Consider the following 16,611-nt stretch of genomic DNA (forward strand, 5'->3'; position numbering starts at 1 on the left):
CTGTTAACTCTCTGCTGTTAACTCTCTGCGGTTAACTCTCTGCGGTTAACTCTCTGCTGTTAACTCTCTAGTGTTAACTCTCTGCTGTTAACTCTCTAGTGTTAACTCTCTAGTGTTAACTCTCTAGTGTTAACTCTCTGCTGTTAACTTCTCAGCTGAGATGCAGTATGTGAAATCTGACACCTCATTTGCATCACATCACATTTTCTGGCCTATCCAAACCATGCATTGACTTCCTGTGCCTGTGAACCTCGTAGCTCCACTTACAATACGGGATATGAGAAAGGGAGAGAGGGTCTAACGATGGCAGCTAAAAAGTAATCTCATCTCGCTGTGACGTTCCCAGAGGGATTTATAGAGCTCTCAACAGGAAAAGAAAACAAAATAATTTGTAGAGTTGAAACAACTTTCTCTTGGGCACAAGAGGGACAACATCACTTTTAGCTTAAAGCTGAAATTGTTACGAGTTAGCAGGCGTTTGACAGGCGACTCTGCGTCGCTCAGAGGAACGCTGGGCAGGAAATGCTCTGTCCGTCAGTTAAAGAAAAGGGTGACAATTAAATTGACAATACAATATTTATTGTACACTTCTAAAAAAAGGTGTAAGTTGTTTAATTGTTGCTATATTTAAAAAGGCACTGATTATTTCAAGGACCCTGTTGTTGAACTGGGGGAAAAAAAATCTTATGATTTCTCATATTTGTACTGTATACTTGAGCTTGTATCCTCTAAAGTGACTACAACTCAGCGATTTATAACTCATTTGATCACCAGAAAGGTCATATTTGAACCTTTTCTGGCAGTATAAGCATTACTAGGTATTGTTTTTGGCCCTCTCAGGATAAAACATTACATTGGGGTGGGTATGTCTACTTAGGAGGTTAAAAATGGCACCCTATTCCCTATATAGTGCACTACTATAGACCAGAGCCCTATGGCACCCTATTCCCTATATAGTGCACTACTATAGACCAGAGCCCTATGGCACCCTATTCCCTATATAGTACACTACTTTAGTCCAGGGCCCATAGAGCTCCTGTCAAAGTAGTGCACTATATAGGGAAGAGGCTGCCATTGGGGATGTCCCGTAAAATCCTGAAAATAGTATGTGATAGATATCCCAAATTACACTTTGGCTGTACAATATTGTATGAGTTTAGCTGTGTAGTGGAACTATTTTCAAAACCAAATTGTATTGGTCGCATATTTACATTCATTTCCACGTTAGTGTTTTATGTAAATAGTCCTGTAATTGTAATGCTTTCTCCATACACTTTTATTCATTCAACCAATCAGTCCTCTCAACCATTCAGTCCTCTCAACCATTCAGTCCTCTCAACCATTCAGTCCTCTCAACCATTCAGTCCTCTCAAACAATCAGTCCTCTCAACCATTCCGTCCTCTCAACCAATCAGTCCTCTCAACCATTCAGTCCTCTCAAACAATCAGTCCTCTCAACCATTCCGTCCTCTCAACCAATCAGTCCTCTCAACCATTCAGTCCTCTCAAGCAATCAGTCCTCTCAACCATTCCGTCCTCTCAACCATTCAGTCCTCTCAACCATTCAGTCCTCGCAACCATTCAGTCCTCGCAACCATTCAGTCCTCTCAACCATTCAGTCCTCTCAACCAATCAGTCCTCTCAACATTCAGTCCTCTCAACCAATCAGTCCTCTCAACATTCAGTCCTCTCAACCATTCAGTCCTCTCAACCATTCAGTCCTCTCAACATTCAGTCCTCTCATTGTTGCTGTACATCAGATTGTACATTTTGCCAAATTACCTGGTGCACTATACCTTGCGTAAAGACCTGTCCTGGTAGGTGTTTCTCAAACTCGGTTCTGGGGTCCTCTTCTGGGTACACATTTAGTTGTTTTGCCCTAGCACTACACAACTGATTCAAATAATCTAAAGCTTGATGATGAGATGGTTAGTTGAATCAGCTGTGTAGTACTAGGTTCAAAAAGCCAGAAGGTGCAACCGGGGGGCCCAGGACCGAGTTTGGGAAAACTCTGTGTTCACTTGCATTAGCTAATCCCTGGTTAACGACTAGGCAACCCTGTTCCTGGAGGTACTGCAAGATTTTTGTGTCCAAACTAGACACAACACCTGACCAACTGAGCTAATTGATCAGTTCAGTGATTGCCTTTAATTCAACACACCTGGTCTTCCGGATCGGTTTAAATCATGAACATGAAGGGCCTGTGGTACCCCAGGACCAGGGTTGCCTGGTTACCCTGATACATCTGTTATTTCCTCTGTGAACATTCAAATGAGAATAATGACGAACGTGATGGTCCTCCACAGGCTGTGTCTATGAAATCCATTAAACAAGCTGTTTGATCACATATCGAGAGCGTTTTCTAGTGTTCACTATGTTTTGTAAGAATCACTAGTACAACAACTAGAATCTAGGATTCAATTCGACCAAGGTTGCCTGGTTACCCTGAAATATCTGGACTAGATTTTTATCTCGGTAGGATAACAGTCTCAAACCCAGACATGTTTCTAATAAATCAAATCCAGTCGTAACCAGTCAAATCCAGTCCAGTCCAGTCGTGTCCAGTCAAATCCAGTCCAGTCCAGTCCAGTCAAATCCAGTCCAGTCCAGTCGTGTCCAGTCAAATCCAGTCCAGTCGTGTCCAGTCAAATCCAGTCTAGTCCAGTTTCATATTAGTACTCACAGTCTCTGCAGGTGTGCGTATTTGGAGAAGATGTTGTCAGACAAGCTCTTTATCTTGTTACTCTTCAGAGACCTGCAACAGGAACCAGACAACACTGTACTGTTACTATGGTTACATAGAACACCACACACACACACACACACACACACACACACACACACACACAGCGGGGTGATGACAAGCTAGAAGTAAAGCACAGACAGAGAGATAGCAGAGTGCTTCCGATGTAGGATCTTAATTTGACCAGATTCTCACAGCAGTAAAATTATCCTGCAGCAACAGGAAATGTGAATAATTATGTGGATTATAAATAATGGACATTTTTGTAGGGGTTGATACATTTTTGTTTGTTTAAATCAAGTCTGACATTTTAAAGTTAAATTACAAACCTTAGAAGCCTTTTTAAACCTTGCATACACTACAACTTGCATTAATCACCAACAATTCTCTGTGTGAACAAATTATGATACTACATCTGTACACACTGCTGCCTGACTTCACATAGTAAACCATGTGCTCTCTCTTGGCAGGAAGAGGAGAGAGGAGAAGAGAGAATAATCAGTGAACGAGGGAAAGCCACTAATGAACGAGAGTAATAAACTATCAAACAATCTCTGTTTCATACTTTCTTTTGACTAATAACTCACTCTCACACACACACACACACACACACACACACACACACACACACACACACACACACACACACACACACACACACACACACACACACACACACACACACACACACACACACACACACACACGATGTGACTTAGACAGCATGTTATTTATAATCCATAAAACATACAGTACCAGCCGCTTGTGGGGCGGCAGGGTAGCCTAGTGGTTAGAGCGTTGGACTAGTAACCGGAAGGTTGCGAGTTCAAACCCCCGAGCTGACAAGGTACAAATCTGTCGTTCTGCCCCTGAACAGGCAGTTAACCCACTGTTCCCAGGCCGTCATTGAAAATAAGAATTCGTTCTTAACTGACTTGCCTGGTTAAATAAAGGTAAAATAAAATAAAATAAAAAAAAGTTTGGACCTACTCAGTCTGTTTTCCATTTTTTTTCTTTTTTTTCTACATTGTAGAATAATAGTGAAGACACTAAAACTCTGAAATAACACATCATGTAGTAACCCAAAAAAGTGTTAAACAAATATTTTATATTGTAGATTCTTCATAGTAGCCACCCATGATGACAGCTTTACACACTTTTTGCATTCTCTCAACCAGCTTCATGAAGTAGTCACCTGGAATGCATTTCAGTTAACAGGTGTACCAAGTTAAAAAAAAAAATTGTGGAATTTATTTCCTTCTTAATGCGTTTGAGCCAATCAGTTGTGTTGTGACAAGGTAGGGGTGGTATACAGAATATAGACCTATTTGGTAAAAGACCAAGTCCACATTATGGCAAGAACAGCTCAAATAAGCAAAGAGAAACGACGGTCCATCATTACTTTAAGACATGAAGGTCAGTCAATCCGGAAAATGTCAAGAACTTTGAAAGTTTCTTCATGTGTAGTTGCAAAGACCAAGCGCTATGATGAAACTGTCTCTCATGAGGACCGCCACAGGAAAGGAAGACCCAGAGTTACCTCTGCTGCAGAGGATAAGTTCATTAGAGTTAACTGTCTCTCATGAGGACGGCCACAGGAAAGGAAGACCCAGAGTTACCTCTGCTACAGAGTTCAAGTTCATTAGCGTTAACTGCACCTCAGATTGCAGCCCAAATAAATGCTTCGTAGAGGTCAAGTAACAAACACATCTCAACATCAACTGTTCAGAGGAGACTGCGTGAACCAGGCCTTCATGGTCGAATTGCTGCAAAGAAACCACACCAATAAGGAGAAGAGACTTGTTTGGGTCAAGAAACACGAGCAATGGACATTAGACCAATGAAAATCTGTCCTTTGGTCTGATGAGTCCAAATGTGAGATTTTTGGTTCTAACAGCCGTGTCTTTATGAGACGCAGAGTAGGTGAACGGATGATCTTCGCATGTGTGGTTCCCACCGTGAAGCATGGAGGAGGAGGTGGGATGGTGTTTAGCTGGTGACACTGTCAGTGAATTATTTAGAATTCAAGGCACACTTAACCAGCATGGCCAACACAGGATTCTGCAGCGATACACCATCCCATCTGGTTTGCGCTTAGTGGGGACTATCATTTGTGTTTCAACAGGACAATGACCCAAAACACAACTCCAGGTCGTGTAAGGGCTATTTGACCAAGAAGGAGAGTGATGGAGTGCTGCATCAGATGACCCCTGGCCTCCACAATCACCCAACCTCAAACCAATTGATATGGTTTGAGTTGAGTTGGACTGCAGAGTGAAGGAAAAGCAGCCAACAAGTGCTCATGATATGTGGGAACTCCTTCAAGATAATTCTTCATGCAGCTGGTTGAGAGAATGCCAAGAGTGTGCAAAGCTTTCATCAAGGCAAAGGTGGCAACTTTGAAGAATCTCAAATATAAAATATATTTTGATTTGTTTAACATATTTTTGGTTACTTCATGATTCCATATGTGTTTTCTCATAGTTTTGATGTCTTCACTATTATTCTACAATGCAAAAAAAATTGTTTTAAAAACGTTAATGAGTAGGTGTTAAAAACTTTCGACTGGTTCTGTAAGTCCTCCAGGCCCTGGGTAACTCTAGCCCACCAGGCCCTGGGTAGCTCTAGTCCTCCAGGCCCTGTGAAACTCTAGTCCTCTTGGCCCTGGGTAACTCTAGCCCACCAGGCCCCGGGAAACTCTAGTCCTCCAGGCCATGGGTAGCTCTAGTCCTCCAGGCCCTGAGTAACTCTAGTCCTCCAGGCCCTGGGTAACTCTAGTCCTCCATGCCCTGGGTATCTCTAGTCCTCCAGGCCCTGGGAAACTCTAGTCCTCTAGGCCCTGGTTAACTCTAGCCCACCAGGCCCCGGGAAACTCTAGTCCTCCAGGCCCTGGGTAACTCTAGTCCTCCAAGCCGTGAGTAGCTCTAGTCGTCCAGCCCCAGGGTAACTCTAGTCCTCCAGGCCCTGGGTAGCTCTAGTCCTCCATGCCCTGGGTATCTCTAGTCCTCCAGGCCTTGGGTAACTATAGTCCCATGCCCTGGGTAATGCTAGTCCTCCAAGCCCTGGGTAACTCTAGTCCACCAAGCCCTGGGTATCTGTAGTCCTACAGGCCCTGGTTACCTCTAGTCCTCAAGGCCCTGGGTAACTCTTGTCTTCCAGGCCCTGTGTAATTCTAGTCCCATGCCCTGGGTAACTCTAGTCCTCCACGTCCTGGGTAGCTCTAGTCCTCCATGCCCTGGGTAACTGTAGTCCTCCAGGCCTTGGGTAACTATAGTCCCATGCCCTGGGTAATGCTAGTCCTCCAGGCCCTGGGTATCTCTAGTCCACCAGGCCCTGAGTATCTCTAGTCCTCCAGGCCCTAGGTATCTCTAGTCCACCAGGCCCTGGGGGTCTCTAGTCCTCCAGGCCCTGGGAAACTCTAGTCCTCCAGGCCCTGGGTAACTCTAGTCCCATGCCCTGGGTATCTGTAGTCATCCAGGCCCTGGGTATCTCTAGTCCTCCAGGCCCTGGGTATCTCTAGTCCTCCAGGCCCTGGGTATCTCTAGACCTCCAGGCCCTGGGTATCTCTAGTCCTCCAGGCCCTGGGTAGCTCTAGTCCACCAGGCCCTGGGGGTCTCTAGTCCTCCAGGCCCTGGGTAACTCTAGTCCTCAAGGCCCTGGGTAACTCTAGTCCCCCAGGCCCTGGGAAACTCTAGTCCTCCAGGCCCTGGGTAACTCTAGTCCCATGCCCTGGGTAACTCTAGTCATCCAAGCCCTGTGTAACTCTAGTCCTCCACGCCCTGGGTATCTCTAGTCCTCCACGCCCTGGGTATCTCTAGTCCTCCATGCCCTGGGTAACTGTAGTCCTCCAGGCCTTGGGTAACTATAGTCCCATGCCCTGGGTAATGCTAGTCCTCCAAGTCCTGGGTAACTCTAGTCCTCCAAGCCCTGGGTATCTCTAGTCCTCCAGGCCCTGGTCACCTCCAGTCCTCCAGGCCCTGGATAACTCTAGTCCTCAAGGCCCTGGGTAACTCTAGTCCACCAGGCCCTGGAAACTCTAGTCCTCCAGGCCCTGGGTAACTCTAGTCCCATGCCCTGGGTAACTCTAGTCCTCCAAGCCCTGTGTAACTCTAGTCCTCCACACCCTGGGTATCTCTAGTCCTCCAGGCCTTGGGTAACTATAGTCCCATGCCCTGGTTAACTCTAGTCTTCCAGGCCCTGTGTAATTCTAGTCCCATGCCCTGGGTAACTCTAGTCCTCCAAGCCCTGGGTAACTCTAGTCCTCCAGGCCCTGGGTAGCTTTAGTCCTCTAGGCCCTGCGTATCTCTAGCCCACCAGGCCCCGGGAAACTCTAGTCCTCCAGGCCCTGGGTATCTCTAGTCCTCCAGGCCCTGGGTATCTCTAGTCCTCCAGGCCCTGGGTATCTCTAGACCTCCAGGCCCTGGGTATCTCTAGACCTCCAGGCCCTGGGTATCTCTAGACCTCCAGGCCCTGGGTATCTCTAGACCTCCAGGCCCTGGGTATCTATAGTCCTCCAGGCCCTGGGTATCTCTAGTCCTCCAGGCCCAGGGTATCTCTCGCCAGCAGCGTACCACCCTGCATCCCACTGCTGGCTTGCTTCTGAAGCTAAGCAGGGTTGGTCCTGGTTGGTCCCTGGATGGGAGACCAGCTGCTGCTGGAGTGGTGTTGGAGGGCCAGTAGGAGGTCTTATAAGATATCCCAATGCCCCAGGGCAGTGATTGGGGACATTGCCCTGTCTAGGATGCCGTCTTCCGGATGGGACGTTAAACGGGTGTCCTGACTCTCTGTGGTCACTAAAGAACGCATGCCACTTATCGTAAGAGTAGGGGTGTTAACGCCGGTGTCCTGGCTAAATTTACAATCTGACCCTCATATGGTCACCGAATCATCCCCAGCTTACAATTGGCTCATTCCTTCTCTCCCCTTTAACTATTCCCCAGGTCATTACTGTATTTGAGAATGTATTCTCAGTCAACTTACTAGGTAAAATAAATAAAAAAATCCAGGCCCTGGATAACTCTAGTCCCCTGGGCAACGCTGTCTACAGTCTTTCATTTACACTCCATCTCATTTATCGATTTATGAGATGGATTGTGTTCCTTTCGAACCAATCAATGCCTTTGCATTTTACTTGCGATTTCGATTTCATTCTCTCTTTGAAAGTTAAAGAAACTGAATTTAGTGGAAACACGTTCAACAAATGATGGATTATAATGTAGCCTGTAAGGGACTCAAAAGCATTTTCAGGATCAAACCAAACACATCTCTAGTCCTCTGGGACTGTAAATGAAACACATACACATCTCTAGTACTCTGGGACTGTAATGAAACCCATACACATCTCTAGTACTCTGGGACTGTAAATTAAACCAAACACATCTCTAGTACTCTGGGACTGTAATGAAACCCATACACATCTCTAGTACTCTGGGACTGTAAATGAAACACATACACATCTCTAGTACTCTGGGACTGTAAATTAAACCAAACACATCTCTAGTACTCTGGGACTGTAATGAAACCAGACACACATCTCTAGTACTCTGGGACTATAAATTAAACCAAACACATCTCTAGTCCTCTGGGACTGTAAATGAAACACATACACATCTCTAGTACTCTGGGACTGTAAATTAAACCAAACACATCTCTAGTACTCTGGGACTGTAAATTAAACCAAACACATCTCTAGTACTCTGGGACTGTAATGAAACCAGACACACATCTCTAGTACTCTGGGACTGTAAATTAAACCAAACACATCTCTAGTACTCTGGGACTGTAATGAAACCAGACACACATCTCTAGTACTCTGGGACTGTAAATTAAACCAAACACATCTCTAGTACTCTGGGACTGTAATGAAACCAGACACACATCTCTAGTACTCTGGGACTGTAAATGAAACACATACACATCTCTAGTACTCTGGGACTGTAAATTAAACCAAACACATCTCTAGTACTCTGGGACTGTAAATGAAACACATACACATCTCTAGTACTCTGGGACTGTAAATTAAACCAAACACATCTCTAGTACTCTGGGACTGTAAATTAAACCAAACACATCTCTAGTACTCTGGGACTGTAAATTAAACCAGACACACATCCTGTACACAGACACACATCCTGTACATACAGACACACATCCTGTACACAGACACACATCCTGTACATACAGACACACATCCTGTAAAAACAGACACACATCCTGTACACAGACACACATCCTGTACACACAGACACACATCCTGTACATACAGACACACATCCTGTAAAAACAGACACACATCCTGTACACAGACACACATCCTGTACACACAGACACACATCCTGTACATAAACAGACAAACATCCTGTACATAAACAGACCCACTGTGTCTGTGTTTGGTTGACTCTACTGCTGGGTTGTTTGGTTGACTCTACTGCTGGGTTGTTTGGTTGACTCTACTGCTGGGTTGTTTGGTTGACTCTACTGCTGGGTTGTTTGGTTGACTCTACTGCTGGGTTGTTTGGTTGATCCTACTGCTGGGTTGTTTGGTTGACTCTACTGCTGGGTTGTTTGGTTGACTCTACTGCTGGGTTGTTTGGTTGACTCTACTGCTGGGTAGTTTGGTTGACTCTACTGCTGGGTTGTTTGGTTGACTCTACTGCTGGGTTGTTTGGTTGATCCTACTGCTGGGTTGTTTGGTTGACTCTACTGCTGGGTTGTTTGGTTGACTCTACTGCTGGGTTGTTTGGTTGATCCTACTGCTGGGTTGTTTGGTTGACTCTACTGCTGGGTTGTTTGGTTGACTCTACTGCTGGGTTGTTTGGTTGATCCTACTGCTGGGTTGTTTGGTTGACCCTACTGGGTTGTTTGGTTGACTCTACTGCTGGGTTGTTTGGTTGACTCTACTGCTGGGTTGTTTGGTTGACTTTACTGCTGGGTTGTTTGGTTGACTCTACTGCTGGGTTGTTTGGTTGACTCTACTGCTGGGTTGTTTGGTTGACTCTACTGCTGGGTTGTTTGGTTGATCCTACTGCTGGGTTGTTTGGTTGACTCTACTGCTGGGTTGTTTGGTTGACTCTACTGCTGGGTTGTTTGGTTGACTCTACTGCTGGGTTGTTTGGTTGACTTTACTGCTGGGTTGTTTGGTTGACTCTACTGCTGGGTTGTTTGGTTGACTCTACTGCTGGGTTGTTTGGTTGACTCTACTGCTGGGTTGTTTGGTTGATCCTACTGCTGGGTTGTTTGGTTGACTCTACTGCTGGGTTGTTTGGTTGACTCTACTGCTGGGTTGTTTGGTTGACTCTACTGCTGGGTTGCAGGCATTGGGTCAGTTAGTTGGGTTGTTTTCTTTAAAAGCGTCTGTGTTATTGATGCTGGATGCTGGGTTATTGATGCTGGGTTATTGATGCTGGGTTATTGATGATGGGTTATTGATGCTGGGTGCTGGGTTATTGATGCTGGGTTATTGATGCTGGGTTATTGATGCTGGGTTACTGAGATAAGGACCCGTCAGATCAGATCAGAAGACTGGATGTGTAGTTTAGCAGGAGTCTGACTTTTTCAGATAGTTATTTTTAACCACCTGTGAGAATAAATGTCATTCCTGTTAATCTGTCCTGTTGTATAGTTATCACATGTTAAGGTTAAGGCACATTGACATTTTTAAAGCTTCAATAATGCTTACTGAGGGGTATGAGTTCCCTGAAAGCCTATGTAAATCCTATTGTTGTCACGCCCTGATCCGTTTTCACCTGTCCTTTTCCCTAGTCTAAATTTTTCTCGTCCTCCTGATTTTTGACCTTTGCCTGTCCTGACCCTGTACCCGCCCGACTGACCACTGAGCCTGCCGGCCGTCCTGTACCTTTGCTCCACCTTCGGATTATCGACCCCTGCCTTGACCTGTCGTTTGCCCCTGTGGTTATAATAACCATTGTTACTTCACACAGTCTGCACTTGGGTCTTACCTTGATTCCTGATAATTGCTGGGATTCATGTTATTGTAATCAATAATATTATCAATAATATTACTAGTATAGAAGAACGTGTAAAATATATTTTTGTGGGGAAACGTTTTATTCTGCACTATATGTAAACTTAACACAATGAACAATAATGGAATTTACTCTCACGGGTGGCCAATAAGCTCTGTCTGAAAGCCACGCCTCTAATAAGCCATACCTCCTGAAAATAGATTAAGGAATATATTCATAAAGATCCAGCAGCTAGGTCAACCCAGTTTGAGAGTAAAAAAATCTCCAATTGATGGTTAAATTAACCCATGTTTGGGTAATCCCAACAACCCAACAACCAAAATGTTGGGCTATTCACGCAACCTAACTGGCTGGGTAAAAATAACCCAACATGTGTTCTGTTCACTATTTAACCAGCGCTGGGTTACCTAATAACCCAAATTGGGAGTGCTCTCTGTCTCACAAACAAACACCGCAGACACACACACACTGCAGACAAACACACACACACGAAGAGAGGTACTTACAGCCAGGTGACATTGGTGGAGACTTGAGGAACGTCATGTAGGTTGACTTCCACACACTCCAGTTCTGTCTTGATACAGTCACAATTCTCTGGGTACTGCTGCAAGTCTACACAAACACACACAGTTAATACACCTACACACACACACACACGCTGACACACACACACACTGATGCACACACACACACACACACACACACACACACACACACACACACACACACACACACACACACACACACACACACACGCTGACACACACACACACACACACGCTGACACACACACTGATGCACAAACTGACACACACACACACAAACACCAACATACGCTGACACACGCTGACACACGCTGACACACACACACACACACACACACACACACACACACACACACACACACACACACACACACACACACTGACACAAACACACACACTGACACAAACACACACACTGATGCAAACACACACTGACACAAACACACACACTGACACAAACACACACACTGACACACAAACACACACACTGACACACAAACACACACACTGACACAAACACACACTGACACACAAACACACACACTGACACAAACACACACACTGATACACAAACACACACACTGACACAAACACACACACTGACACAAACACACACACTGACACAAACACACACACTGATGCAAACACACACTGACACAAACACACACACTGACACAAACACACACACTGACACACAAACACACACACTGACACACAAACACACACACTGACACAAACACACACTGACACACAAACACACACACTGACACAAACACACACACTGATACACAAACACACACACTGACACACAAACACACACGCTGACACAAACACACACACTGACACACAAACACTCATACTGACACAAACACACACACTGATACAAACATACACTGACACAAGCATACACACTGACAGCAGTCTTCTGGTGGTAAGCCCTGTGGTTCGACCTTTCTGACGGTTCGATCAAAGATGTCCGCCCATCCGCTGTTGTCCCCTACAGACACAAGGTAATATTATAGTCATAGTTGGAGCACGTTGACAGTGTCCGCATTAGGGCTGTGGCGGTCACCAAATGTCATCAGCTGGCGATTGTCAAGCAAATAACTGTCTGTCTCACGGTAACTAACCGTTAATTAACATAAACACATTTATCATCTCTTGGCTTCCGCACAAGCAAGACCCTTTAAACATCCATGTAATATATTTGACCTTTATTTAACTAGGCAACTCAGTTAAGAACATATTCTTAGTTACAATGACGGCCTAGGAACAGTGAGTTAACTGCCTTGTTCAGGGACAGAACGACAGATCTTTACCTTGTCAGCTCGGGATTTGATCTTGCAACCTTTCGGTTACTAGTCCAACGCTCTAACCAGTAGGCTACCTGCCGCCCCTCCCCTCTAACCAGTAGGCTACCTGCCGCCCCTCCCCTCTAACCACTAGACTACCTGCCGCCCCTACACTCTAACCACTAGGCTACCTGCCGCCCCTCCCCTCTAACCACTAGGCTACCTGCCGCCCCATAACATACACATTCACAATAAATTCATTATTTATTATTTATTTTAGACAAAAGAAGCAACATATAAAGAAAATGTGGTCTATTTCAGAAGAAGAAGAAGAACAGAATAACATCCTCTGAGTTGTCCTCATGTTAGGTCTGGCTACATCATACGGCTGTGGGCTCCACTAGTTCATTTTAGCAGACAAGATTGGCTTAGAACTCCATGGCATTATTTTATAGTATGAAGAATACAATAGAACAAACCTGAATAAAAAAACGATTTGAGGAAATTGAACACAGATTAATAAAATAGAAAGGATATTTTCCCCCAAACGATTTGAGGAAGTGTTGCACGAGGTTATTCTGTGTTGAGGGGGTTAACAAAGAAACTGGTCCTCCTACCTGCTTCATTTAGAGTTATTAATGTAACTTTAGTTGTTCTACAAACGTTGGGTTATACGTTTAGATTTAATACAATGTAAGGCTGCATGATGCGACTCTAATGATGATTTGGAAAAAGTCCCTGGAGAAAGGCATGAGCTCTGCTTTGTTTTTTTGTTTTTTTGCGCAGGCTGTACTACACTACATCAGTCACTCATTCACAATTTGACAAGCACTTGATAATTGCCTCGAATTTCACGACAGGATCCCCTTTGTGTGGCCGTAATGCACCCTAAAATACATGCCTTTTGCAGGTCGTTCTTCCCTTCTCCCTGAGTGCTGTGCCATCACGTGCTCCGGTCTTTCTCACAGGCTACAAGTGAAGACCAACACATCGGAGACGCAACTGCGCGTGTCCTTATCCAATTCTGAGGTGCATATTGGAGATATTGGAAGTACTGTCCACATTTACCAACATTATAAGTAGGCCTAACGAACAACAAAAGCACCTAGCCTATGTCAATCTACTATCCCCCATAGTACAAAGGTCAACTTATTCTATTCTGTGCGAGAAATAAATATTCCAAACAGTCTGGGACAGCTTAAAATGTTGATAAACTATTAGGCTGTTTCTTCACATTATAAGGGCAGCAATGCTAACACACGGCAGTAGGCTATAAGCGTGAATGTTCCATTAGCGGAGAACACCATTATTGAAAGTGAACACAAATGTGATCATGCATGTAATGCTTTTATTATAAAGGTGCATTTTTTTTATGGTGAAAATTATCTTCCCCAAACTTGAAAGTCACACCCTGCTTATGTATGCCAGTTAGGATTTACACCCATGCAGAGCGAATTAGTCTGCTTAATTTTAAGAAGTTATTTGGCCACTTTAGTTGTGATAGAAACCTTATAGGCCTATGGGCCAGGATACATGAGGTGTGCGAGTATGATAAAAATGTAAAAAAAAAAGGCAGGACACTTTCCCCGTGGTTTATTTTCATGCCAGCCAGGTAGGCTATACTCCTGTTGTAAGGAGAAACAATGTACTTAACATTTGGAAAGTTGAGAAATAAATATAGTAGACCTAGCATATAGAAAGTTTATCCTCCTATTTTTAGTAGAGGTCATCACTCTTCTCTTTTCTCGCACAATTGCACAGCCTATAGAAATGTTGCGCAACCTGAACTCGTGGGCTCTCATGAAGTGTTTGATTAGATTTTCAAACACATTTGCATTGATGTCAGATTGGACAATAAAGTGCTGAGTACCAGGCAGTTAGCAAGTTTGGTAGGCTGCTAAATGACCATCAGCAGCATCAGTGCTTGGAGAAACCTAATTATCCTGCCTTCATGACTCGTGACTGAAGGTGTGGCGGTAATATGGTCGCCTCAACAGCCATAGTCCGGATACACATACAGTACTTGCGTCCTAAACAGTAGAATAAGTAAAATGTTTTATATTTATATATGAAATGTAAAAACATGTAGTAAGGATACTTCTGCTCTTCATCCAGAATATTCTGCACACGTGTCCTTCTCAGACACCTGGAACTCTATCTATCTGGTACCTTCTACATCAGGGTTGATCTGGAGATCTACCAGTCCAAGCCCCTCTATTGCCTTCTGGTACCTTCTACATCAGGGTTGATCTGGAGATCTACCAGTCCAAACCCCTCTATTGCCTTCTGGTACCTCCTACATCAGGGTTGATCTGGAGATCTACCAGTCCAAGCCCCTCTATTGCCTTCTGGTACCTTCTACATCTGTTGATCTGGAGATCTACCAGTCCAAGCCCCTCTATTGCCTTCTGGTACCTTCTACATCTGTTGATCTGGAGATCTACCAGTCCAAGCCCCTCTATTGCCTTCTGGTACCTTCTACATCAGGGTTGATCTGGAGATCTACCAGTCCAAACCCCTCTATTGCCTTCTGGTACCTTCTACATCTGTTGATCTGGAGATCTACCAGTCCAAGCCCCTCTATTGCCTTCTGGTACCTCCTACATCAGGGTTGATCTGGAGATCTACCAGTCCAAACCCCTCTATTGCCTTCTGGTACCTTCTACATCAGGGTTGATCTGGAGATCTACCAGTCCAAACCCCTCTATTGCCTTCTGGTACCTTCTACATCAGGGTTGATCTGGAGATCTACCAGTCCAAACCCCTCTATTGCCTTCTGGTACCTTCTACATCAGGGTTGATCTGGAGATCTACCAGTCCAAACCCCTCTATTGCCTTCTGGTACCTTCTACATCAGGGTTGATCTGGAGCGCCAAACCCCTCTATTGCGTTCTGGTTCCTTCTACATCAGGGTTGATCTGGAGCGCCAAACCCCTCTATTGCCTTCTGGTACCTTCTACATCAGGGTTGATCTGGATATCTACCAGTCCAAACCCCTCTATTGCCTTCTGGTTCCTTCTACATCAGGGTTGATCTGGAGCGCCAAACCCCTCTATTGCGTTCTGGTTCCTTCTACATCAGGGTTGATCTGGAGCGCCAAACCCCTCTATTGCCTTCTGGTACCTTCTACATCAGGGTTGATCTGGAGCGCCAAACCCCTCTATTGCGTTCTGGTACCTTCTACATCAGGGTTGATCTGGAGCGCCAAACCCCTCTATTGCCTTCTGGTACCTTCTACATCAGGGTTGATCTGGAGATCTACCAGTCCAAGCCCCTCTATTGCCTTCTGGTTCCTTCTACATCAGGGTTGATCTGGAGATCTACCAGTCCAAACCCCTCTATTGCCTTCTGGTACCTTCTACATCAGGGTTGATCTGGAGATCTACCAGTCCAAACCCCTCTATTGCCTTCTGGTACCTTCTACATCAGGGTTGATCTGGAGATCTACCAGTCCAAGCCCCTCTATTGCCTTCTGGTACCTTCTACATCAGGGTTGATCTGGAGATCTACCAGTCCAAACCCCTCTATTGCCTTCTGGTACCTTCTACATCAGGGTTGATCTGGAGATCTACCAGTCCAAACCCCTCTATTGCCTTCTGGTACCTTCTACATCAGGGTTGATCTGGAGATCTACCAGCCCAAACCCCTCTATTGCCTTCTGGTACCTTCTACATCAGGGTTGATCTGGATATCTACCAGTCCAAGCCCCTCTATTGCCTTCTGGTACCTCCTACATCAGGGTTGATCTGGAGATCTACCAGTCCAAACCCCTCTATTGCCTTCTGGTACCTTCTACATCAGGGTTGATCTGGATATCTACCAGTCCAAACCCCTCTATTGCCTTCTGGTACCTCCTACATCAGGGTTGATCTGGAGATCTACCAGTCCAAACCCCTCTATTGCCTTCTGGTACCTCCTACATCAGGGTTGATCTGGAGATCTACCAGTCCAAACCCCTCTATTGCCTTCTGGTACCTTCTACATCAGGGTTGATCTGGAGATCTACCAGCCCAAACCCCTCTATTGCCTTCTGGTACCTTCTACAT

At 45.0% G+C, this 16,611-nt stretch overlaps 1 protein-coding gene across 1 annotated transcript in view; it reads right to left on the bottom strand.

The window, feature by feature from the left end:
• Positions 1 to 16,611, bottom strand: part of LOC110533265 (relaxin receptor 2-like) — a 136,291-nt gene that overhangs the window by 105,634 nt on the left and 14,046 nt on the right. Inside the window, exons 3-5 of the mRNA XM_036934549.1 lie at positions 12,190 to 12,270; positions 11,235 to 11,340; positions 2,684 to 2,755 (exon numbers count right to left, since the gene is read on the bottom strand). Of these exons, the coding sequence (XP_036790444.1) occupies positions 2,684 to 2,755; positions 11,235 to 11,340; positions 12,190 to 12,270 (259 nt within the window). The remainder of the gene's footprint in view (positions 1 to 2,683; positions 2,756 to 11,234; positions 11,341 to 12,189; positions 12,271 to 16,611) is intronic.

The sequence above is a fragment of the Oncorhynchus mykiss genome, chromosome 10 (assembly GCF_013265735.2).
Source record: "Oncorhynchus mykiss isolate Arlee chromosome 10, USDA_OmykA_1.1, whole genome shotgun sequence".
Classification (NCBI taxonomy): Eukaryota; Metazoa; Chordata; class Actinopteri; order Salmoniformes; family Salmonidae; genus Oncorhynchus; species Oncorhynchus mykiss.